Source organism: Clarias gariepinus, chromosome 19 (genome assembly GCF_024256425.1).
Source record: "Clarias gariepinus isolate MV-2021 ecotype Netherlands chromosome 19, CGAR_prim_01v2, whole genome shotgun sequence".
Lineage (NCBI taxonomy): Eukaryota > Metazoa > Chordata > Actinopteri > Siluriformes > Clariidae > Clarias > Clarias gariepinus.
Window position 1 is genome coordinate 25295695 of NC_071118.1, and position 27724 is coordinate 25323418.

A 27724-nucleotide genomic window follows, 5' to 3' on the forward strand; every position below is an offset into this window, starting at 1 on the left:
AGTGTTAAACCTGAGCACAGGCCTACTGCACATTACAGTGGATTGGGAAACTTTTTCCCCCTTAAGGAGAATATATTTTCATATTTGGGAACACAAAATCCAAGCACTCAGTCGTTTAAATGTATGTGAATTTTTCGAGAAAAACTGGTTTCTTGTGTGTTGCTTGCTCTCCCTGTTTCTCTCTTTCTTACATTCTTTTGTTCATTTCATCATCATCGCCTCTCGCCAGCAAACATTGCAAGTTTCAGCTTCAGCTCCATCTCCTCTAATCTCTGATCATGTTCAGAAATGGGAGTTTTGGAGACACAAATAATACACATGCACTCCGTGAGATTTGACTGTAGTTTGATAAGGTCAGAATAATAATCAAATCAGACTTTTTTTTTTTTTTTTTTTAAAGATCCAATAATAACAACATTATTTCTTAGAATTTTGTCTCCATCTAGTGTACATGATCTAAAAGAGCAGTGATTGATTAAGAGTTTAATATTTCAGCCAACAGCAGTGCAACTTATATAATTGATTTTATATATATATATATATATATATATATATATATATAATCAATAATAATCAATTATATATATATATATATATATATACAGAGTCAGCCAAAATATACATATACATACTTTAGGGAAAAAAAAAACATATAAATATTTTAAGAATAAATTAATTGCTATACGTTATATGATAATATTATTAATATTATATTCATATAATATACATCATACTATTTTTTTCCTGAAGTATGTGTATATATATATATATATATATATATATATATATATATATAAAAGATGTAACATAATTGCAGTGAGAACCATTAGAAAAATCCTGAAAATAACTTCAATAATAAGCTGAAATTTTGCAAGAGTACATACAGTACACATGTTACAATACGCAAAAGTTAAAAATGATATATTTCATCATCAACACGATGGCCAAACCCTCAAAACTAGTCTGACTTATAAAAGTCAGAGTCATGAAGAAAAACATACCTGTGACAACATGTCTTCTGGCAAGCCAAAATCAAACAACGGTGATTTATAATTATCTCTTAAACAAGTATTATGAGGAAATTTTTAAGGACTTAGGAACTTTGTTATTGCAAAAGAAAGAATAAAACACTTCAGGTCATTCTGTTAGAGAAAAACAACAATGAAAAAAACAACTCATTGTTTATACTATTTAAGGGAACATGCACACTCCATTTAGGAATTGAACCCTCAACCCAGGAGGCCATAGTGCTGAATAATGCCTAATTGTATTTTAGTTAGATATACTGCTTAAAATAATAATAATAATAATAATAATAATAATAATAATAATAATAATAATAATAAAAAAATAATAATAATAATAATAATAACTATTATTATTATTATGTCCAAACTGTATGCAGCCCAAAACACAAATGCCTCTTGGGTTCACTGTCCCATAACAAATAAATGATCTATTTAAGTACATGGTTTATTTCAGTAAGAATAAAAATAGTTTGCATATATTAAAAATGTATTTGATTATTATGATTAGGCTTTGAGCTACTAATTTTGTCCTGATTATTATTTTTTTATTATTGATTTTTTTTTTATGTTGAACAATGCACAGTAAAGCCCCGCTGACTCTGACTGACCTTTATTGTTAAAATTAATTGCTCAGGATATCCGCACTATGTGTGTGGCGGTTAATCTTTGCTGTTTCATGTGTGTCTCAAGGGCTTGTTTCAATTTTTGTCAAGTTAAGCAGTTAACAATACAATGGGGTGATGTGGTACATGTCAAAATTAGGTATTTTTTTTTCTTGTGCTATTGTAAATACTATAGAATGAGGACACCCTGGGTATCTTGGAGCACTTTCCAACTTGGAGCAGTGCGAAAAAAAAGGATACCTGAATAAATTATGAAGGTTTGCATAGAAAATGAGGAGGTTATGAAGCTCTTGAGGATGGTTCAATTCTGAGCTTCTATGTCTCCAGGAGCTCCTCAGGGCTGGTGTTTCTGCTCCTCCTGGTGGATCAGAGACTAGACTACATCATCTGTTTCATGCCTAAACTTGTTTAACAAACTAAAGCATTCGGTCCAGTAGAAAAATGCTGAATATGGTTAATATCGAACTTTTTTAACCATGCAATAATTTTTTTTCCCAATTATCAACCTTTATCAACCTCCAAGCTTAGTGCAAGATTGCTATGCAAGAAATATTAGAAACACAGTCCAAAGACATGCAGATTAGACTAATTGATGTTCCCAAATTGCCCTTAAATGAGCATGTGAGTGTGTGTGTATCCAGGGTGTACCCCGGTGCATGCCATGTCTTCTGGAATATGCTCCAGGACCCCACAATCCTGTATACAGGATAAAACCGAGTGAGTGAAACTACACTTCTCTGCATTAACTCTCATTATGTATTTTTGAAATATTTAAAACGTCCAAGAAAAAAATATATATATCATAATATAAGTATAATTCATCTCCCACTAAAATAAAACATATCAGTGTGGGCTAATATGAAATACAAACAAAAAGACAAAGATTAAAATACACATTTAATAGTCATCCAAACTGTAATCCAAAAGCAATCCTAGTCATTGTACTAATTGTGCATCAGTGAACTGATTTTTTCTAATTAAATAAGCAGACATCTTTACTAAAACTAGATGTGTGCATACAGTAGATACTTGTACAGTATGTAGGTGTGACTGAGCGAGCGTTCTTACTTGCAGAACAAAAACAGATCACTCTGATTAACATACAGTACCAGTCACAGGCTTCACGCACCTTCTAATTCAGTTTATTTAGGGATTTATTTTTTACACTCTAAGACAACAATGGGATTTGAAAACTATAAAATATCATATATATGGAATTTTCTCTAACTAACTAACTAACTAACTAACTAACTAACTAACTAACTAACTAACTAACTAACTAACCAACCAACCAACCAACTAACTAACTAGCTAACTAACTAATCAACAACAACAGTCAGTTATTTTAAGACCTGTAGGTCAGCTGTTCTGGATCAGTTCTTGCAGGAACAGTGTTGTGTCAAGTGCATTTGCAAAATCAAGCACCATGATGACACTGGCTCTCATAAAGACCTTCACAAGACCTTCACAGGAAAGCAAGACCAAAACATACCTCTGCTTTATTATTATTAAGGTAATTTAGAGTTACCAGCCTCAGAAGTCACCCATTACAGGGGAATCAATATCAGATACATTTCAAAACAAAGAGTTCAAAGGAGATTATTGCATACTGCGGACGCTTTTAGTATCGATTTTCATTGTAGAAAGAAAATAAAACTCAGGAAATGGCACTGAATTAAAAGGTGTGTCCAAACTTTTGACTGGTAGTACACTATCATTTATGCCACACCCTTTTCATATTCAAATTCAAACTCATATAAATGATTTGAAAAGATTGATATACAGATGGTGGCGAATTACTAGTACACTGGCTGGTGTAATTAAACCTATGTTATTTTATAGTCTATCAGCTGATCCGGCACTTTACACTCCTGCCAAGCTGGACTGAATCCTAAATAACTTGCTGTGAACACAGCTGAATTCCAACATTGCTTAAAATTGTTTGAGTGTTTAGACTTTTGTCTCATTTGTCTCTCTCGTTCCTGATGTTAAATCCGCACGTTAGCGTTTTATGGCGTTTGGACACTTATTTATGGCTATTGGAGGTCTCGTGACTGTCCTGTGTGCGTCTATAAATACCCTGTACATGCAGTAGCTCCTCTTTCAGTGACACCCACGTACACGCAGGCCACAGGCCAGGTCAAGGTCTTGCCATGGCATTACCACATCACCCTTCATGCGTTCACCTCCTGTACATGTACTCTTATAAAAAAATGCCTAAACCTTAAAGGACTTCATGCAAGTGTTATTATCTAAGCACATTATTATGGCTTTGTTTCTGAGATGCTCCAGTCAGGTTTAACAGGCCTGTCGACGTCTCTTCAGGTGTGTCCACCAGCATCCGTTTATCATCTGCTCCGTACCTGATGCGCGTCTTCGGCAGATACGTGGCGTCTGGGTGTGGGACCGTGTTTGTCTCATGCGTGCTGCTTTCTCAGGCATGAAGACGTCAAACCTCATTCCTTTATAGCTTGTTCTACTGCAAGTGTTTGCAAGATTAACAAAGGGCTTTAATGGAGAGTTCATAACTAGGGTGGAATTACCAGGAGAGGTAATTACAAGACTGTGGATAAGTGATTCTTGGGGGTTATGAGAGTTCAAAGAAATACAAACAAAAATGTAAATATTACATTTATAATATACACTGATCAGCCATAACATTATGACCACCTGCCTTATGTTGTGTAGGTCGGCCCTTTTTGCACCATAGCATTGTTCTAACCCCTTTCTATCACAACCAGCATTAACCTTTTAGCAATTTGATCTACACTACGAGCTCTTCTATTGGATCGGACTATACAGGCCAGCACATCGGACTATACGGGCACATGTGCACCAGGGAGCCTTGGCCACCCATGACCAATAAAATGTTAATGCTGGTTGTGATAGAAAGGTGTCAGAACTCAGAGGTCATAACTGTTTTGGCTGATCTGTGTCAGTTGAATAATATATACACTTATTTTCGAACATAAGCTTATATAAGGAGGCTTCATCGTCATCATCATTAAGATTTTGTAGAGCTCATTACGTTTTCCATCGTGGGAAAGTCGCCTTTTTCCCCCATATACGTAACTCAGAGAAATTTGCAAGGTAAATAGAAAGGCTAATAAAAAAGGTCATGTTTATAGCCGTAATAATTTAAGTGATAACAGAAACTAACATGATTTACAGACTTTCATCAGTAAATGTGACTATAGACTGATGAACGCATATCATGCCTGGCATTATTCTTCATCTTCACTGTGGGATGAGACTCCAGGACAAGGATATTTTGAAACTACTTAGTGAAATTATCTGTTGCCATAGTAACAGTCGCATATTCCAACATGTGCATTAATATGGACCTTGCAACGGAAACTCGTCTCGAGCTCCAGACCAATCAGAGTGAAGCAATCAGGAGCACTCTGGTCTAATCAGCGTTAATGAATAATCATACTGAACTGGTGGAATGTTCAGTTGGAGTCGAGTGAACTCCCATTATTAAGCAGCATTCAGAGCATTCATGTCGTGTTCCTCCACCCAGAAGATATACAGTATACAGGGATAAATGACAATACACTTGGACTTTGTTCCCAGTTGTGTAGGTTGTGTTTAGTAAAGATTTACTGTATGGAGGCATGTATGAGGTTTACAATCAATGCATTTTTTTGTGTTTGGTTGCGTTTAAAAAAAAAAGACCTCTTGTCAGATAAGATGATTGAAAGGTGAGGGTTCACGCCTTCGTCCAAACAAGACTATTGAGCCATTCATGCTCTCTGAGAGCACATTTGGTGCAGGTTGTGCGAGTGAAACGAAAACAATTTGTCTAATACAAAGTTTGTCTCACTTTGGCAAGAGACGTATAAATCTTTACACTGATTATGAAGGATTTTTTTTTTTATGCAAATCTCCAAAATTATTGAACTCTCTCCACTTGCTCTGACATTCCAGATTTATTATTATTATTATTATTACTTTTAAAAGATATTATTCTTATTCTATTAAAAAATTTTCAATACGGTTCCTAATTTAGCCCACTGCATATACACCCCTCCTGTGTGTGTGTGTGTGTGTGTGTGCTATTTCAGAAGCTTGGCCCTGCCCCCTGCCCTAGGCCCATGTCCCGCCTCTTCCCCTTTCCTCTCCTCCCTCTTTTTCCAGTGCTTGGAACTTGCTCTCTCTCTCTCTCTCTCTCTCTCTCTCTCTCTTTAGACAGTGTGAGAAAAGTTTGCAGGGACACACACACTCAGTCACACACAGACAACCACAAACACACACAGACAGACAGACAGAGGCAGCAGGAAACATGGGGCAGTTGATCAGCTTGTTACGGGGCACACAGGATTCTTCACGCCTGGAAGACATCACCGAGGAGCAACAGGTCACTCTTACTGGATATAATGTCTATGAGGTCTGAGTAATGAGTGCGGGGCATGATGGGCATGTGTGAGTGTGAGACTGGTAGTGGGTGCTCGATCCGTGGGTTTATACCCAGTGCACGTGTGTGTGTGTGTGTGTGTGTGTATGTCTGGTTGAAGTGAACGACAGAGATTTCTTGTGTGTGCCAGCCTTGATGTTGTTGCATTTCTGTCATGCATTTATACAATAACTAAGAAGGGCTGGGTGAAAAGGAGAGAGTTCCTGGCTCTGAGCCAAGGCTTAAAGAGTAGGAGTAATGGAATGTGACAGGAACGCTTGGAAAACTCTCCAGATTTGTACACAAAAACTTGTACATGTTATGTCTAACAGCAATGATTTTTTTTTTTTTTTTGTGCTGTGCTTGTTTGCAGGACGGTTGTATTTTGTTGAGAGGGAATATTTCATATTTGCAAAAAGTGGTTTGTGGAGGAAAAAGCAGTAGAGCGTTTTTGGTTTATCAGGACAGTAACATTCTTATCTTTGTGGAAGTCCTGTGATTTATTGACTTTATTCTAAGGTTAATCTGAATAGGATTTCTGCCTTCCAGTGCTTCTTATAGATTTTTATTTTCGAAATTTTTCTTAATTTGTCTTATTTTTTTTACATTTAATTTAATTTACTTTTTAATCCATGGTATAGTTTTTAGGAAAAAATAAGAATATGAGATATTTCTTATATTCCTATTTTTAGATTATATATATTTTTATTGTGGGTTATATTTTGTAATATATACAGTATATATATTTGATGAAATCAGTTAAGGATTGATTTATACTAAGCAGTTTACACATTTTGGTAAGACTATTGGAATTTGTGTCAAAGAGTAACCGAAAACCAAAAAGTATTTATGTCATAAAAAAAAAAAAAAAAAAAAAAATTAAATTAAAAAAAGCTAGGTATAGCTTACTGGACGACAACAGATGCAACAAATCAATAAATATATAAAATATATATAATAAACAATAATATATAATATATATTATTGTGGGTCATATAAATAAATAAATGTGTGTATAGACCCACAATAAAAAAAAAAAAAAAAAAAAAAAAAAAAAATATATATATATATATATATATATATATATATATATATATATATATATATATATATTCAGGAACAATACTGGAGATTTCAGTATATGGAATTATGTTCCAATTAGTTGTTCACATTGTTTTGCATTATTTATTATATATACATTTAATATATATAATTTGTTACATCTGCTGTAGTCCAGTATGCCATACCTAGCTAAAAGCAAAAGATAAAAAAAAGAATTACTTTTTAAAAGGTTCTAATACTCTTAACAAAATGTGTAACCTACTTAGTATAAATCAATTAAAGACATCAAAGACCACTTCATTAAATGTTTAATTATGTTTGCACACACCTTCTAATGATACTGGTAATTTCAAAACTTTAATACAGCACATATGGAATTAGATAATTAATTAACAAAAACAACAGCAACAACAGTCAGTTGTTATTTTAAGACCTGCAGGTCAGCTGTTCTGGATCAGTTCTTGCAAGAACAATATCAAACACCATGATGAAGCTGGACCTTATGAAGACTGCCCCAGTAAGGCAAGACCAAAACCTACCTCTGCTGCAGAGGAGACGTTCATTTAGAGTCACCAGCCTCAGAAATCACTAATTAACAACCAGCACCTCGGATTAGAGCCGTTATGAAGCTTTAGAAGTAGCAAAAACATCTCAATATCAACTGTTCAAAGAAGATTATTGCATATTTTTAACGCCTTTAGTATTGTTTTACAGTGTAGAAAGAATTAAAAATCAGAAAAGACCATGGAGTTAGTGGGTGTGTACAAACTTTTGACTGTAGTTTTTTCAAAAACTGTTATAGCCAAATGTAACATAATTCTGACACAAAGTGCTGATAAGGAACTTAAATTATTAAATATTAGAACTAATAAGTTAAACATTAAGAATGAGATGTATCCCAGGTGACATACTGTACTATAGATTGTGTATTATGTTTTAAAATAATTTCTTTATTACCTCAACTGAAATTATGCATTTATTATGTTTTTAAAAACATATGTGTATATATGCATAATCTGAGTTGTTACGTTTTTGAAAAATAATAAACAAATCAATTCACAAATAAGTACAACATCAAAGGAATTGTTTTAATCATGTAACATATTTATTTCAAATTCCATCTTATTTATCTTTGAAGTTAAAAATGAAAGCAGAAATAAATACACATCTGCTTTTTATTTCACTTTGTTTCCAAAAGGCAATATTATTCAGCTTAGGTTTAGTGATAACATTTAAGATTCTAATATGTTTAATATTCACTTTATTTCAGATTATAAAACTATTTTGAGAATAGCTTGAGTTCTTACATTTTTCTGTTTTTGGACCGGTCAGCAGCTGCACATCCATGTTTATGTAGGAGTTCCTTATCACCAGGGGCTTCCTGCAGCTGTGACTTTTCAGACCTGCTGTCTCAGACACACAGGCATGATGTTGTTTTTCCCCCCTGTTAGTTATGGTGGTAGGACCTGGGTCTCTTTAATGCGTGTGTAAGTAACTCTGAGACAAAGTTGTTACCCAGAGTGCACTCTGATATCTGTTTAACATCAGGCAGTGTTATCAACAAAACAACAGAAAAAGCAATGCTCCTTTTGTTGATTTTTGAATGTTGAATATAATCAAGCTTACAATCTGACTAAGACAGTATCGTGTGGTTTAATGGTCTATTTCATTTCTGATATTCAGAAGAGACGTTTTAGGTGTGTGTCAGGAACAGGCTTGTCTGCCACGACCTTTAGTCTTCCATATGACTAGGCAGATAATATGACTTGCTCTCAGCCTTCTAATCGTCCAATCTGAAAGAGACCAGACAGTGATCGGCCCCACCTAGAATGAAACATTACCCGAGACAAATTAAAGGCGAGTTATTAAAGCAGGTAACAGGCCATGTGATAATTAGAACCTAAATGCCAAGTAATATGAATACAGATTGAATTTGGGGTTTGGCTCCTGATTATATCATCTGTCCAACTGGTAAATAAGTCCCTAAATGGAGTTAATGAATTTTCCCGCATAAGCAGTTTTTAAGCATCTTCTGTTGTTCCAGTGATTGAGGCACATGAGATGTTGTTGGAGACTGAGTGATGGTGGTTAAATGATTAAATTTGTCCATTTTAATATGCAAAAAAAAAAAAAAGTACACTTTAAAATCGCCATTTTAGCCCATTTGGGGCTCTACTTACTGTATATATATATATATATATCAAAATTATGCTAATGTCTAGTAAGCCATACCTAAGATTTTTTTATCTGACATAAAAAAAAAAAAATGTTTTGTTAGTTACTTAATGACACCGGTACCAATTCTCATACCAAAATGTCCAACCTATTTAATATGAATCAATCAAGACCTTCAAAAACCACTTTATTTAACTTTCTTTATGTTTTTTTTTGTTCGAATTATGAATTTGTGCTTATTTTCGAAATTATGAATTATGTGTGCATAAATGCGCTCATTTTCTAATAGTATGAGCAAATGAGTATAGTCACGCACGTGACCTCCTTGTCTCATTCTGTACAATGTTAGCAATGTGATCTTGCTGGCTATGCCAGCTATCATGGATTGCGCATGGTTGCAGCAGAGAGCAGGCCTTGTTTCTGTTCAGTTCACTTCCTGTCAATGACCAATACTGGCTGATTAGCAAGAACAACATACCGGGTTAGAGCTGTTACTCACCTAGCATTATCTATAGACATTTTAGCATTTAGGGTTGGAATGGCAGAACATGGGGGCTTTTCCAATTTGCACATGGTTTTATAACTGCAACATTCCAGAGATATTTTAGGGCCTATGATATCAACATATTTGCCGTGACTCTTCTCCAGGGTCAGAGCTTGGAGTTTTGCATGCTCTCTATGTTTTCTGGTTCCAAAGAACATTCTGTAACAGCAGGTGAATTAACTACTGTAAACTACACCTAGGTGATAAAAAGTGTGTGCATATGTGTGTGTGTGTGTGTGTGTGTGTGTGTGAATGGTATAATGGACTAACATTCCATCCCAAGTCTCAAGCATGACCCTGACCAGGATAGAGCACCTACTGAAGATGAATTATTAAAAAAGTTGCAATAACTTTATCTGAATTGATTTAAAAAAAGAGAATAACTTTGATCTTATTATTCTGTTTGCGCATTCGTGTTCCCTGGCCTCGGCTTCCGTCTGAGCGAACCTGTCAGATTTCTCAGCTCAGTGTCCCGTAGCTCATCTCCAAACCCTGCACAAATACAAACACATTCCTTGGCACTGCTTGAGCACAAACAGCTCTCACCCAGTTATTTCATTCTCATGGGAACCTGTCATAAACATTATGCACAAGGTCTGTACGCCTTAACACCACCATTACCGCAGTCTTTTGATTTGAAATGATTCTGATCTTAATGGATATGTTTGCGCAAGATGATCCTTTATTAGCTTGTTAAAGTTTTAAGCTGACATTGTAGCTTCTCTTAGTTACTTACTTATTCTCTATACCACTTATCCTGTATCCTGGAGCCTGGAGATGATCCCAAGGGCGGGCACGGTCCGGGGTACACCCTGCATGGGGTGCCAATCCATCACAGGGCACACACACATATACACACACAATCACATGCTCATTAGAACACTCCGGGCAATTTGGGAACGTCGGTTAACCTAATCTGCATGTTTTGGACTGTTACCAACCAAAGTACCCGGAGTAAACCCATCAAGCACGGGGATAACATGAAACTTGCATACACACACACACACACTCCGAAGCGGGAATCGAATCCCAACCCTGGTGTTTTTTTTTTCTTTTTTTAGAAAATGATGCCCCGATTATTAAAATTACATACATGTACTATAGATGACACCCTCAGGGTTAAGAGATTTTCTTTGAAAAGATAATATCCCAAAATATAGCATGAATAGTCAATATAATTATCACACTAATCACTGCCACTTTAGTTGCCATGGTCATTACTCAGTAGGTTATAAATGAGAACTTAATTAAGTATGCCATATTATTTTGCATTTTACTTCATACCTGATCTAATTGGGCCGCACAGTGGCACTGTTGCCTTGCACCGCCAGCGTCCGGGTTCGAGTCCCACCTCTGGGTCTGTGTGCATGGAGTTTGCATGTTCTCCCAGTGCTTTTTGGATTTTTTCCAGGTACTCCAGTTTCCTCTCACATACCAAAGACATGCAGAATGCCCGTAGAGTTGAAACGAGCGTGTGTGGATGTTTATGTGCTGCGATGGATTGGCACCCTATCCTTGGTGTACCCCGTCTCATGCCCAAAGTCTCCTGGAATAGACTCCGGCTCCCCGCTACCCTGATGATCTTTTAAAGATGGTTGTTGTTCAGGAATTCTTCCCCAGAAAAGTTTAAAGAAGTGGTATATTCATGTTCATGATGAGTGTACAGTATGTAAACCTCTGACTGCAACTGTATATCTTATCCACTCCCGTTTCGTCACATTGGGTATTTCAGTATTGAGTAACTGTAGGTGCTATTTGTGACCCGTTACAGGGCCTGGAAATATATCCACGTGTGTGCTTATGTGTGTGTGTGTGTGTGTGTGTGTGCACAGAACCATTAACCATTTCATTGTGCATCGAATTAATATGTGGCTTCATAATATTGAGATGAGATGAGAACGAACAACAGGTCCCTAGGTGCCATATCTTTGTTTTAATACTGTACAGGAAGTTTGTGTGTAAACAATTAGGTGTTATGCAACATACGTGTTTTATTGACAAATATGCGTTTAATGTCGATGTCAGTCGAGTTTGCATGTGCATCTCTATTCAAAATTAGGTTTAAAAATAAAGACTTTATGACTGTTAGAGCTTTTGTTTATTTTTGGGGTGGTGCCAGCTTCCCACTTCCCTCAGTGTCTAACCGCATGATGCATCATAACTCAGCGTGGACAACTTTAAATTTGGACTGATAGTTGAACAGTTTTTTGACAAAAAATAAGTGAAAACTATATGATGATATGAAAAATATAATATGATGGAGTTTATGGCAGTATAAGCATGAAATTTTATCCTGGATGGATTAAATTGACTAACATTATGTTCTGTATAACTGATTTGTCCTGTTCCTGGGTACGATTGTCCCCAGGATTGTCCAACACTGGCTTGTGCATTTACACTCCACAAGGTAGTAGGTGGTGGTACGCATTTATTTGGTTTGCAAGATGGCCATAAAAGTGAAAAAGAGTACAAGGAGGTCACATGATGCCGTGTTCTAAAAAGCGTTTCACTTCTGTGTTCAGGTTTGGTTGGCCTCCATATTAACTGTGGCCAAATACACTGAACCATGCTCAAATGCGCTGTATTATAATCATGTTTTTCAACTAGACTCGATCCTGGTGCGCTGATCTGTGCCCAGGCACAATACATTTCGTAAATGTACCAGACTTTGGGGTCAGGTATTCTCATTTCTGGGTCCAAGACCATAATGTGAAAGCACCCCACTGTGTGCTTGGGCATGGACCAAATCCAAATATGAAAGCCCACTGTACCTAAACATGGATGTGGGTGGATACTTATGGTGGAGGCAATGTTAAGGTCTGTCATCTCCGACATCTCATTGTGTGATCGCCAGTTTTATCCTCTGCAATGCCAAGTCGAAAGACATACAGTAAGACACAGACACAGTAAGTCCCCAACACATGAACGAGTTCTGTTCTGCGTGTTTGTCCACAAGCCCAATTTGTTCGTAAGTCCAACAATCGTTGTGTGGGTACTAGCATACTTACATCAGAGGTGGAAAGATTCATAAAATTTCATAATCAAGTAAAAGTAGCTTCAGTAAAGTCCAAAAATCTACTCAAGTAAAAGTAAAAAGTAGCGAAGTAGAGTAAAAGTTAGCGAGTTCCTTTTTTTAACAGCGGAGGTGGAATAAGGGATTCTAGTGCAGTTTAAACAAAAATAGTTGTTTTTAATTGAAGGAACACCTTTGCAAAATAAAGCTGTTGCCTTTCTTGTGCTTGAAATCAAAGTGATGCACGCTGCACACATGTGAGATCATACAGTATACCGGACATGTGATCTAAGTTCTGTAATTGATCACGCACTAAAGTATGTTTGTATCTTCGAAAGTTTGTACTGTATGCAGGGGACTTACTGTACATTTAGGCAGAGCATGCAGGTTGACCTCATCGTCCATTCCTTCATTTTGTGTTGATCGGTACGTAAGTGTACTCGGGTACAAAACAGTCTTTTTTAAAGATGTTAAGGCTGGGAAGTGCAGGAGAGGAAAGGGAGGTACAAAACAATGAAGTGTGAAACAATCACGCCTTGTGCCACACCTTTTCACTTTTATGCCACACACACACACACACACACACACACACACACCCTCACACAAAGCTGGTAAAGCCTGATGTACTTGCCATGTTTTTGTTTAATAAGTTGGTCCCCACTTTTCGGTTCACTCTCGTGATGCCAATCAAGTGTGAGTTCAGAAATCTCTACGTAACAGATGAGACACTTTGTGCCTTAACCTGTACCTATACTGTATACGCAAATCTTACGAGTTCTATATCTCTTACCTCATCACTGATTCAGTGCTGCATCACTCTGTTTCTGTAGAGACATGTTCGGTTTTTTACTAAAACGTGCCAGTGGGTGGAGACGGTGGTGACACGGTGTTGCTCCCGGGTGTGATGGTGGACGCCTTAATGATGCTGAACTGTCCTCTTCAGTTGGGTGGCAATATTAAATCGCTGTTAATACTGTAGACCTGCATGTTGCGCAAAGTAATTAAAGGTCATTTAAGGTCATGGCAGAAAGATCATCATATTCATAAATATGGAAGTTGTTAAAAGTGGATTTTTTCACTGCGTAGTAGTATTACTCTTATTTTGTATTGATTTCATGACCCTTTTTTCATGTTTTGTCTTGTATTTCTTATGCTTTTCTTCATGCATTACTGTGTGAAGTATGTAATAACACTAACAGTCTCAGCAGGCCTCCTAAGAGAGGGGCGTTACTGGTTCCAAAGGGGGGAAAAAAAACAAGCAGATACAACATGCCTTATCGCAGTGTCATTTCATGTTCATCCAAATTCTTTGTTTAACACAGTTGCAGAGTTCTTGTGATTATATAACCATAACTGGGGAAAAATCCTGTTTTCTAGATACTTAAATCTTATTTGTTCTTGGATTCCGAGCTATCGTCCATCAGACACGGTCCAGCAAGCATTAACTCTAAGCTTCTATTCCTGTTAAAGTCTTCGTTCTGCTTAAAATTGCTTTCCAAAAGATAAGAGTCGCCAAGGGTTGCCAGTAACCATTTACGTGCTTCAAAGCCGGCAACACGGTGGCTTAGAGGTTAGCGCTGTTGTCTTGCACCTCCAGGGATCGGGTTCGATTCCCGTCTCTGTGTGTGTGGAGATTGCATGCACTTCCTGTGCTTGGTGGGTTTTCTCCGGGTACTCCAGTTTCCTCATGCAGATTAGTTCTCAAATTGTATGTGGGCGAGTGTGTGTATGTGTGTGTGCGCCCTGCAATGGATTGCCACACTGTCCAGGTTGTACCCCGTCTAGTGCCCTGTTTTTCCTGGGATAGGCGCCATGCCCCCCGCAACCCTAAATACTGGATAAAGTGGTATAGATGATGAGTGAGTGAGTCGTCCAAAGCCCCCCTGGAACATGATCCATAATCGCCAACCCATTAAAGATACCACCTTCCTACCTTACAAAAGTGAAAGGACAATTAAGGTACTATAGGCAAATAGTGTTATCTCTTTATCTCACATAAAGCTTAACGGTGGTGCTGGTGTCTTCCATGTTGGGGTTAAACTGCACGCTGTGGTGTGAGTCTGTGGCATTTGATTGCATTCCAGTTTGTTCACATAACAAGCAGAGCTATGCAGCTAGGATGTTGTCCGTTATTATTATTCTGTATCGGTTGATTGTTTAAGATTGTACTGTATCTGGGTGTGTGTGTGTCAACAGAGTCTTGTAGATTGGGGCTACAGAAATAATGCCTGCAACAAGAAGCATGTGGTTTGATGTAGGAGCTCTAGATAGAGGAATAGATATATGTTTTATTATAACTTCATTTATGTTTAATATAAATAATAATAATAATAATAATAATAATAATAATAATAATAACTGTTGTTGTTGTTGTTGTTGTTGTTATTATTATTAACAACAACTATTATTATAATAATAGTAATATTATTATTGTTGTTGTTGTTAATAATAACAACAACAACAACAACAACAACAACAACAATTATTATTATTATTATTATTATTATTATTATTATTATTAACAACATCTATTATTATAATAATAGTAATATTATTATTGTTGTTGTTGTTAATAATAATAATAATAATAATTACTACAGTACAACAGCAACAATTATTATTATTATTATTATTATTATTATTATTCATTTTTAACAACAACATTATTATTATTATTATTATTATTATTATTATTATTATTAACAACAACAACAATAATAATATTACTATTATTATAATAATAGTTGTTGTTAATAATAATAATAATAATTGTTGTTGTTGTTGTTGTTGTTGTTATTATTATTATTATTATTAACAACAACTATTATTATAATAATAGTAATATTATTATTGTTGTTGTTTTTAATAATAATAATAATAATAATAATAATAATAATAATAATTACTACAGTACAACAACAACAATTATTATTATTATTATTATTATTATTCATTTTTAACAACAACATTATTATTATTATTAGTATTATTATTATTATTATTGTTATTATTATTAATGATAACAATAACGTTAATTATTATTATTATTATTATCATTGTTAATAATAATACCTATAATAACATTATTTATATAGCTCTTTTATACGTTAAAAAGTAGATTATAAAACAGGATAAAACAGATAATATGTAATAAACAAATAAAAATGTAATAAACTTTCTAAAAATAAACATGAACTATTATTATTGGTTTGGGTAAACCATTGAATTAAAATTAAGTATTTACAAATGATAATTGTTGACGCTATATGCAATTTCTCATTAAATTATTAAATATATAATAAATTTAAAGGACGGCATGGTGGCTTAGTGGTTTTGTCATGATATATATAATTTTTAAAATTTATTTATATAAAAATAATCATAATAATAAAAAAATAATTATTAAAATGATATATCAGAATATATTTTGTGTTAAAGTAATGACAAAATGAATAAAGCAGGCTTTATTTCACTTTTATGCCGCACACACACTCTGACACACGCCTGATGTACTTGCCATGTTTTTGTTTAATAAGCAGTTCCTCGCCTTAAAGTTCTTACTCGTGGTGACACGCTGTATCCTAAACAGCTCGGAAATGTCTGTGTCAGAGACGAGCCACCCTCAGGCATTTGTTCTTCTTTTTTTCTATTTGAACCTGAACAGGTTCTATGGTGTATACGTAAATCTTACATGTTCTATATTTCTTACCTCATCACTGATTCAGTGTTGCATCACTCCATTTCTGTAGAGACATGTTCAGGTTTTTTATTGTCATGACATGCCAGTGGGTGGATTGGTGGTGACACAGTGTTGCTCCTAGGTGTGATTGTGAAGGCTCCATTCAGAGTGAATTCCTTCCCAGTGTGTATCCGTGGGATAGACTCTGAGTCCACCACAACCCTGAAGAGGAAGATGCGCCTCCAGAATTTCAATCTCGTCTCTATTAGAGTTCAAATCTTGCCTTGTCTCAGATCAAAGGGACTTACCCCACATACGGTTTTGTTTTTCAATTTAAAATTACGCCTGTCCTGTGGGAGAGTGGTGGCTCGGGTGGATAAGCCTTCCTAATTTGGGAGATTTGTGGATCTGAGGATCCGGGTTTGAGCCCGCACCCTTAAGTACCCAGACACTGCTTGCAGTGCCAGTCCCAAGCCCTGATTAAAAGTCAGGAAGGGCATCCGGTGGTGTAAAACCTATGCCAAATTGTGTGCAGATGGTATGGTCTGCTGTGGCGAGGCCTCGATGGGAGCAGCTGAAAGAAAGAGTTTTTAGTGTAGTGCCACGTGGTTGATTGACCATGCCCCTCCGTTCCACAGACGCAGGATAAGAGGCATGGAAAATGTGTGTCGAGACTCTGAGCCCCAGTTTGAGCCGCAAAAATAAAAATCTGATATCTGCGAAGAATAAAGAATTTCACTGTGCATAAACACTCTGAATAAATGCTGAACTTAAATGTCTACAGTAATTCCAAAATGAGCTCCTGTATGTTTTTTATTCAGACACCAGGTGGCAGTGTTGTCACAGGAAATCAAGAAACAAGGAAGTCCTCAAGCAGTGAGTTGAACCATTGCATTGGGCTGCTTTTGTACAAGTACTCGCACTGGCACACGTTCATCAGTCTTGTTCAGGCTTGTGTTCCGGAAAGAAAAAAAAAATGCAAGCGCTTAAACGTGTATTATTATTATCATCACCACCGCCATCTCTCAGTGCCTCTCCTATCTTAATGCTTTTGATCTGTCTTTATTAATGAGGCTTCTTCAAGGCTGTTACTGTATGCATCCTGTTTGTTTTTCCTTGCATAATCTCCCTCTTTCTCTCACTGTTTCTGGGTGGAGTCGTGAGGTTGCGAGGCTGTGAGGCAGGGCCTCGCTTCGACTTTTGTGATCCTTTCTCAGATTCCAGAGTGGTGACTGTAGGAGTCACACCCAGCCCGAGCAGCTCTCAGCCAACGCCTGCTGCTTTGGCACACAAAACACACTTCTTCATCGTCATCCACTATCCCATACCCTACGTCCCCTTCTTTATCGAAAATCTTCCCGAACCTGTCTTCTTTGATCATTTCCAGCATATTGAAACAATCTGCTTTTTTCCCTTGGCTTCCTGTCGGACAGGGCCTTCCAGCCAATGGGAGAGCTTCCTACCTCGGTGTCATCACTGTAGAAGGCGGGCTTTCATAGGAGGAGTCTGAGACTTCATTTTTCTGGTGTGTGTATGTGTGTGTGGGTGAGTTTATGAGGGTGTGTGTGTGTAAGAAGTATACACTTTGAGCTGTCACACCGTGAAGGATTTTTTGACTCTTTGGAGTTTATCAGGAGACACGCAGACTGAGAAGGGACATCTTTCTAAACATAGGATCCAGATGGTACGTACGTAGAGCACCCTGTGTGTTCAGTGTGGTTTCCTGCTTTTGAACCTGATCTCTCTCTCTCTCTCTCTGTGCCTGAAAAGGTGCCAACATGGACTGCAGTTCGTGGAAAATGTGATGGCTGCAGTTTATGACTTTTGCCGTAGATTGCTGGTACTTGTTTTGCATGAAACGTTTGAGCATACAGTAAAGAACAGGCAGATAAGAACTGATTTATATTCAAATAAAAGTTTAAAAGACTGCGAATGTTGTTGCTTATAAAATGGCATTTCTTTCGCAGGGCGGTTTCCTGTCTTAACCGTGGGCCGTGAATATGAACCGAATCCAACCCAAAACCAACATGACAGATTGTTTTGTTTGTTTGTTTATTTTTTTTCCGCCAACAAGCCTTTGATTTTCTGTTTGTTTGTTTTTTTATTGATATCTGTTCTTGCTTTTATGGATGTCATGTCATTCCTAAAAGCACTAATGTAATGGAGAACAGAACCAGATCAGTCATATGGTTGATGATGATGATGATGATGATCACGAGCGGACCTGGAATGTTATCTGGGGTACACCTTGTCCCGGATGATTCAACATTCTTCCAGTCTTTGCTCTGCCATATCAGGTGGTTGTGAGATGGATGGCACAACAGGTCGATGTTGGAGTCAATCTGTGCAAAAATACAATCACGTGTGCATGTAAGCGAGATAGCACACTTTTCCAGGCATGTGGGGTTATAAGCTGCTTGCGAGTAAAGACATGTTCAGGCCAAAAAAAAAAAAAAAAAAGAACAGAATTTATGTTAAGGGGTGTGTCGGAGGATGGACATGGCTTAAAGTTAGAAATTATAATGATTATAATACTCATCTAGACAGAGAACTTTAATACTGATGGGTTCCCCAGTCCGCACAGGCGTACAACGTCACAACTCCCTTTGTTTTAAATGCAATAGTCAAGAACTGCATAGAAAACTCTTAAAAACTTAAACTTTAAGCTTTTTGTTTATTGCACTGTTTACTTTCCATAGATGTGCCTGGTTGCATGGTGCTGCGAGCGTGCATTAGTCATCACTTCCTTTAAAAGAAAAAAAAAATAGAAAAGATTTTATAATGGGGCCAACAGCTGTACTGTTGCTACAGCTGTCTAGTGTTATAATGCAACCATATATATATATATATATATATATATATATATATATATATATAAAGGAGAGACCTGTGATGGGTTGATGGGATGGGAAGAGTGACGTCTCCAAGATTTGCATATTGCATTCAGGAACGATGTAAACTGGGTGTGTTTGTATTTAACTCACCAGTAAATCCACCAGGTATGCAGGCACTAACAGTGAGTTCTGGGTTGTGGCTAGCATTCCTAAACCAGTTTGTCCCTTCTCTTCTGCTGTTCGAGTTTGATTGACTACACACACACACACACACACGGTGTGTATACTGTACGTTTCGTCACACTTGTGTTACAAGCTTTGCTTCATACTCCTTGCACTTTCTTCAGCCAGACATTACACTCATTAAGACATCAGAGCTGCCTTTAACCGCCTCTGTTTCTCCGCCTCTCTTTTCACCGCTAGCACTCTGGTGTCAGGGATCCTAGGGTGCGCGGGATTAGGCCAGCAGCTGCGCCACACCGTGATATGGAACAGCCAGAGAGCAAAGCTGGACACAAGCTGTGAGGTTTTTTTTTTCCAGCAAGTTTTGTTCCCGAGGATTGATAGCTGTGTGTGTGTGTGTGTGTGTGGTGTTTACAGTGATCCTGAGGCATTTGTGGCCAGTGTGTGAGCACAGATTCGGCTGGCTGAGTCATAAGACTGTGCTTGGGGGCGGGTGTGGGTTGGGTTCAGGCTGCAGGACAGGGAGCAGTGCAGGATCAGGACAAGCACACACTTTAGATAATGTAGATTCCTGCTTTATTCTTCTAGTTCTTTTAGTTATCTGATTCAATTTTTTTTTAATGAATTTATTTACATTTTTTTAACACTTATTCGGCTTTATTACCCCAATTGATTCTTATGAATTTAATCCTTTTAAACATTTTATATTATAAATTTTTGTTAACGTTTTGGTTTTGACTCATTACTTTGAGTAACTCGTCTGATTTATTTATTTCACATTCATGATTCCTTTTTTCCAAACTTTTTCCTTTTTTTGGTTTGTTTTTTTCCGGTCTCAAAAGTTAAGTTAAGCCGATAGGGTTGAGGTACCAACTATGGCAACCTGGTGGAGCTGGGGCTTGAACCTCTGACCTTCTGATCAGTAACTCAGTAACATTAACCCCCTGAGCTCCCTAATTGGTGCTATTGTCAGAAGTGGGATCTCATCTCCATTTATATTCTTTTATTCCATTTTTTTATTATTAGCTTTTATCTTGATTTATTTTTTTCAATTCTGATTCATCTTGATGATTTGTTTGATTCAATTAGTTGTCACATGTAGCTTACAGCTTATCCCAGTAAGGAAGATGGCTTAAGCGTGCAGGGTCAGCCAGCACACAACACCCTGGAGCAGACAGGGTTCAGGGCCTTGCTCGAGGGCCCGACAGTGGCAGTGCTGGGGTTTGAACTTCCAACCTTCCAAACAGTAACCCAGTAACCCACAGCCTTAACCGTTTGAGCCACCACTTCCCTGATTTATCTAAACTCTCTAAGGAACTATTTTACATATTAATTCTTCTTACAATTTCTATTCAAGTTATAATCTTTTATTTTTTTTTTATATATTAGTATAATGTCATCTTTTCCCTGCCCTGCATTAATCTCACATTGTTTTTGATAAAAGAAGTGCAGTTGTTCCAGTGTCTATCTGCTTCTGTTGGAGACACATGGGTGGCTCTCTCTAATATGCCCCGCAAAACCTGTCTTCAGTTTGTATTGGCACTGAAATTAGGCGCAGTGTCGCATAGCTGTCCTGTGAGAGTGTACTTTTATTTGCATAGTCATGTTGTTGCAGGTCCGAGTCCCAGTAGTATGATCCTGATGTGCGCAGCCTAGATGTTGCTGTAATGTTGCCTTTTTGTATGAAGGACAGACGCGGTCACATAGGGACCATTACAGGGAGGTTCCTTCTGGTAGACAAAAAGGGTCAAAAGTCACTGAACATGTTAGTTCCTAAATTTTAGTTAAGTATGTTAAGTACATTTCCATAAGTGAGTTCTCCATACAGTGCCCAAGTTTGTTTGTGAGAGTAAACCGAAAGCAGTAGATTAAAGCTTCTGTATAGTTTGACATAAAAAGCAGTTAAGGAAGTTTACATTTTTTTTACTCTTTTACTTTTTTTTGGTGGGGGGGGAGGGGGAGGGGGGGAGGGGGTGGTTAGCAGCTTCCTCTCGGGTTAATACTGCAATTTATATAACAAAAAATATACAAAAAAATATCAGTTAAAATAAACACATGATGAATTTTTGAACTAATAGAGCATAAGTACCAATAATAAAATTGTTAAATAAAAAAATAACATTAACGAGAACCCTCTGTGACAGATATAGAAAAACACATTAATGAACACTGTTGCAGTTTTAAAGTCGTGATTTCCATTTTCACAACCGAGACAAAAGTTTAACAAACCAGTGACTTATTTCGCATTGACGTATAAGCAGAGGTTATTTCTTATCATTAATTGTTAGTCAGTTGAGCTGTGTGCTTTAATTGCTTATACAATTTAATCGATCTTTTGTTGGTTCATTAATTAAATCAATGTCAGGTTTTGATTTTGATGTTCAAATGTTTAAGAGAAAATTAGACAAATTGCTTAAAATCTCCCAAAACCAGGAAAAACAAAAAAAAAGCAAAACAAACCGCTTCCATCTTCTGCTGATACTCAAGTTTTGTGTTGTTTTTCTTCTTCGTCTTTAATTCATAAGCGATTAATGACCACCTACTGTACTGGACTGGCATCTATGAGGAAACGATGCTCTAAAGGCAAGAAAAAGATCATCGATGTGTATGAGAGGTGACATTCAAACAATCATCTTACGCAGCAATTTAGTGTTTATTAGTACAGTCGTTTTCAAAACCAGTAGATAATATAGTAGCTGCAAATTAGACAATAAGCAATTGTGCTACAGAAAGGAATCCAATCGAACTGAAAGTTGCAGTGGCGAAATATCACATGGAGAGGGGATTTAACAGAGCTTTTCCATGTGTTTAACTTCACCACGCTAATGCACTGAGACTTTAATGCTATGACATCACTAAATATTTCATTGACCAGCATGGAAACCTGATGAAGAGGGGTGTTTTCATCTCTCTGTTTAGTAAATGGTGCTTTTTGTGCTTTCTTTGAACGATCCTCAAAAAAAAGACTCCAGATGAACATGAGGTATGCAGGGTATGTGAAGAATGCGGCACGTCTAGAATAACCGAGTCCAATGCAGACATGGGCTCGAGTCCGAGTCCTTGACTTGCGAGTCGTGCTTTATGGCTCCTGACTAACGGACTCGTTAACAGTAAGGTACAAAACGAACAATAAGTATGAATTTGACATATTTATATTTGCATATAAAGTTGATATTTTTCAGATGTTTTTTAAAGATCTGACTTGCAAATTATGTTTAGCATAAGGTTTGTCATAAAGCTCTCAAAAAATGTATATGTAATAACACAAAAATACAGATTATTCAGTATTCCTATTATTTACTGTTTGTATTAACTAACGATACATACGTATGATGAAATGATGCAGTTAGTTATTATCATTACTATTATTATGACCCAAGCACTATGACATGTATGTGTATGAAGGTCCCTTTTGTTCTCTCTTGATTTTTTTTTCTTCAAGTTTTCAAGCATTCAGGGCTTTTTTGAGGTCTTAACATGCTCAAAAAGTCATGAAAAACAGCACACAGGTTGGAACCTGCTGTCATTAGGATACAAGATTCCGCTGCATAGCTGCATACGCACGTGCAAGCCTGGTACACATTTCGATCTCATTGAGCCGAACAACATTCACTGTGCATGTCATAGGCTCTACTCAACAATAAGTCAGTATTTTTGGGTTGTTCACAAAATTGGGCCAATGTGATCTCGAAACAATAAGATTTCAATTCTCGATGTCTCGAATGGTTCAGCCATGTATGTGCCCGCTGTGCCCACTGCCTTTCTGGTGTGCCCGGGTGGTGATGGCTTGGGAATGATGTTACATTTTGCTGAACTTGGCAAAGCAACCACAGTTCCAGATCATAAACGTTAATGGAACATGACAATGCCAGCATTTGATGGTCCTACAAGTTCTCGCTGAAAAGAGATGCTTAAACATTTTTCCATTCAAATGGTAATATGTAGATCTTCAGGTCAGACTTGTTCTGGATTTTGATTTCCGCTGATTTTAATAAGGCGAACAGCTGGGCGCTTGGAATCCATTTAACAATTTATTATGTTGGTATTAGCGGACATCTTGGAGCATGCAAAAGTTTGAGCACCCCGGTCAACAGTTTAGTTTAGCGTTACATGTTGCTTTTTAAGAAATATATGTTTATCTTGAGTTTTGAGTATTTTTTAGTAGTGTATCAGCTATGCATTAATGCAATTCAGACAACCGTCTGTAACCAACATCATGCAGATAAAAGGCTAAGGCTTTAGGAAATATTTATCATCAGAGTGGGGAAAACTATGACTTGGACCATGGCATACTGTAGTTGTAGAGACCAGATGGACTGCTTTGAATATTTCTGTAACTGTTTCATACGCAGTAGTCTGGAATTTTTCTCAGAATGGTATGAAGAAGAAAAAACATTAAGTAAACAACAGTTTTGCAGGTGGAAATGCCTTTATGATGAGAAAGGTCAAGCCAACAGGAAGGATACAGTACTTCAAATAATCAGTATTTAAAAAAAAACAAAAGCACCCCAGGACACACAAAACATCAGCCCTTGAGGTGGATAGACTGGGCAGTTATAGATTTATAAAAAAAAAAAAAAAAAAACTCCCATTAGGAGTGTGTGTTCCAGGAGCATGAGGAATCATTTTCACACCTGAATTGGCCCCCATGTTGTGCGCCGTGATCAAAGTTAAAGGGGGTTTAATGAAGTATGAGAAATGCATTTTATTAATATTTTTTGCATTTATTTATTTTGACATATATATTGTATTTGTATTGTATAAGCCTGGTAGCAAGCTTTTACAAAATATAGTTGCATATATAAAGTATAGTTTTTTCCTAGGGTTAATATTGTCTATTCTGTCCACTTTCTTTGCTATACAGTTGACATTCCCATAAGTATTTCCTCATGTAGAGTCTATTGCCTTAAAGGCTCATGACTTTAACTTGCATTACTGTATATCTTGCCCTATACACCACTGGCATAGGTAGAGCCGCGTGAAGTGTGCAGTGAAATAAAAAGAAAGCCAGGATAAGCCGTGCTTGCTCTACAGCTTCCTCTCTCGCTGTTATTTGAGCGTGTCTAATTGTTTCTTGTTGAGCTCTATTTATAAAAGTTGTGAAATAAAGCAACCGTGCTTTGAACACATAAACAGCCAGGACTCAGGACTAGATTTCTAGTTCTGTGTCTGCTTTAAAGGGTTTGGTTGGATTGATCCAATTCCACTCCATGAGAGTTTCTAAGAAAGAAGAACATTTTAAAAACATACAAGTTTTGTTTGTACAAGAAACAGTATGTATTGTATTTCTCACAGACCTGAGGTGGGAATCGAACCCACACCATGAAGGTGTGAAACCTTGTAAAAGTGCTGCCTGCTTGCTAGATTAATAAAAAAAAAATTCATATCTGGACATGTGTAATATATTGCCACACATTATTGCTATCCCAGCTGGGAACAAGCACACGCTGTTTCTATTTCTATCTGTGGTCATGAATTTGCACGTGGATGAATGAAGCAATACAAAACACGGTGTGAAATTCAATTGATGTTATTTTGGTTTACAGATTTACATAGAATTTTCCCCCCGAATTGAATTTATAACCTGTTTTAATGTAGAATGTTTGCTCTTTGTGTCACAGAGACCGATTACTTAGAATTAGTTCGATTGTTAAACGTATGAAAGCAGAAATTAGTTATGGATAATTAATACTGAAAGCTTTTTTTATATTGTAGTCATGCATGAGTTCTGTATTTCTGTAGCAGTTAGAAATATCAATGCTGTTTGAAAACCAATACAGCGGTACCTCGGTATACGGATTTAATCCGTTCCAGGAGCAGGTTATTCTGGTGAAATTTTGTATTGCAAAACGCATTTTCCCATAGGAAATAATGTAAATCCAGATAATTCGTTCCAGCCACCCAAAAATATTACCATTATTATTAATTTCCAACACTATTATCATATTTTTGTATTTTAAAACAATCAAAACATTGAGAACAGACATGTAAATAAAGTAAAATATAAAATAAATAGACATTAAACTTCGCTTAAACTTAATTTATGATTCCTCTTGACACCGAACAAATTGAAAGCGGCTTCCTTCTCTTCTTGCTACTGTCCTTGCTAACATTCTTGGCACCCATGGTCTTCACCAAATTTTGCACAAAATGGAAAAAACACACACACACACAAAAAAAAACGTACTGTACATACTGTAGCTTATTTACAGTATGACCAATGATCATGCCGGTCATTATTAAGTGATAATACCGCTCTGCACTATATTACCATCTGCATCAATGATCTGAATTTAAAGTCTTTTGTTTTCTTTAATCGCTGCCATGCCTGAGGTCGTGCTTTAGTTTGAAGCGTTCTCACTGAGCCTGTTTGTCAGTAGATTATTAGTACTTCTGACTCTGCAGGTTGATCAACATAAATGTCAGAAATGACACTCTTACTTTCATGATGCTTATGTTGCTTTGTTATAGCAGGCCATAAATCATTTTAGATCAAATCTTTAAGGTTATACTGTATACACACTGTTTCTCAGCCATAAAGTACAAGAGTATGTTTGGCCATTAAGGGCTTACAGCATTTGTGTGTGTTTTTTTTTTTTTTTTTTTTTACAATAGAACATTTATATAAACAATATCGGTCCTTTATTTGCAGTTTTTCCTTCTACTGGTAGAACCATGGACCAGCCACGTTTATCTCATTTTAAATACACACAGCGCCTGGTTAGTTTTAATAAGGCGTGGCCATGAAGTGACATGTGGAGGTCCGGAGATAATCTTTCAGACGCACAAGCTGTGCCTCGTGTGCCTCGTGCGAGTTCCCACAACATCTTGTGAGATCATCATACATAGGTCATGGCTTTTAGTTCCTGATTTGATAGGGTCATATCAAGAACTCTTTTACGCGGGATAATATGCTTGAAGTAAGTTGTAAATAAACTTTGGAGAAGTTATGACCATGACCTAGTTGTTGGTGCCAGACTGGCTGGTTTAAGTATTTTAGAAACTAAAATAGGGCACGCCATCCAGGGTCGTACCCTAAGTCTCCTGGGATAGGCTCCACGCCCCCCCGTGACCCTGTATACAGGATAAAGTTGTATAGATGATGAGTTGGAGTGATTTAACAGGAAGTGAGAAACAGGTTTGAGAAGTTTCCGCTAAATTGTTCAGCTCAGCGATAGCGGTGTATTCAGTAATGGCCAAAATGAACCCAGATAAAGCCCAATGCCCAGCCTGGCACTGATCTGGCGTGTTTGCCCTGCACTACGTAGCATTTGTTCTCTAAAGCTCTGCCAAACAAAGACAGTTTGATGTATGATCTCTAGAATAGCGATGTTTGGATGTTCTATAGGTTTCACTGTTTAGTTGCTGAGATACCGTGTGGAGGTTTGTTTGTGCTCTTTATAGTGATGAAGCAGCTTTGCATGACTGGGACATCATTCCCAGTGTGCCTTTGCCCTGTAGCCATTCAGTAGCATTCAAATTAAATATGTACTGTATGTTCATTCATTATTATTCTCTTTCTCTCTCCACAGTCTCAATCTAAACCTTCCGCTTCCACCCCATCGGTGTCGGCCTCCACCGTGAAACCTGCACAACATGAGGTACAAGTTATTTGGTCACCGTTTTTTATTTTTTTAGTTTTACTATTTCTGTATATTGTGTGAGATATCACTACCAGTCAAAAGTTTGGACACACCTTTTAAGTCCATGGTCTTTCCGGATTCTTTACTTTTTTCTACACTATAAAACAATGCTGAAGGTGTCTAAAGCATGCAATAATCTCCTTTAAACACTTACAACTGAGATAAGTCTGCTACGTACGATCTGTAGTCTTCATAGTCTTCATAACAGCTCTAATCTGCGGTTCTGTTGTTAATTGGTGATTTCTGAGGCTGGGAACTCTAAATGAACTTCTCAAATAATAAAGCAGTGGTAAGATTTGGTCTTGGTTTTTTTCTCGGCAGGTCTCCATGAGAGCCAGTTTTGTCATGGTGCTTGATTATTATTATTTTTTTTTACAAATGCATGTGACAAATACTGTTTTTGGAAGAACTGTTCCAGAACAGCTGACCTTTATGTCTTACAATAACAGCTGACTGTTTGTGGTGGTGGTGCCGGTGGTGGTTCTGGTGGTGGTGTTACCTAAGTTCCTAATTTTCACATTTCCTATGTGTTTATTTATAGTTT

General features: G+C 36.9%; 1 protein-coding gene across 20 annotated transcripts in view; it reads left to right on the top strand.

Annotated features, from left to right (window-relative positions):
• The window catches only part of cast (calpastatin), a 58618-nt gene that overhangs the window by 5804 nt on the left and 25090 nt on the right, over positions 1–27724 (top strand). For 6 of the 20 annotated variants that reach the window (XM_053477856.1, XM_053477867.1, XM_053477871.1 and 3 more), the window contains exon 2: positions 27070–27138. In XM_053477856.1, the coding sequence (XP_053333831.1) occupies positions 27070–27138 (69 nt within the window). Of the gene's footprint in view, positions 1–5832; positions 6042–18045; positions 18205–27069; positions 27139–27724 lie in introns of those variants that run through there. The other 14 variants (XM_053477855.1, XM_053477859.1, XM_053477862.1 and 11 more) reach the window with 7 other exon arrangements.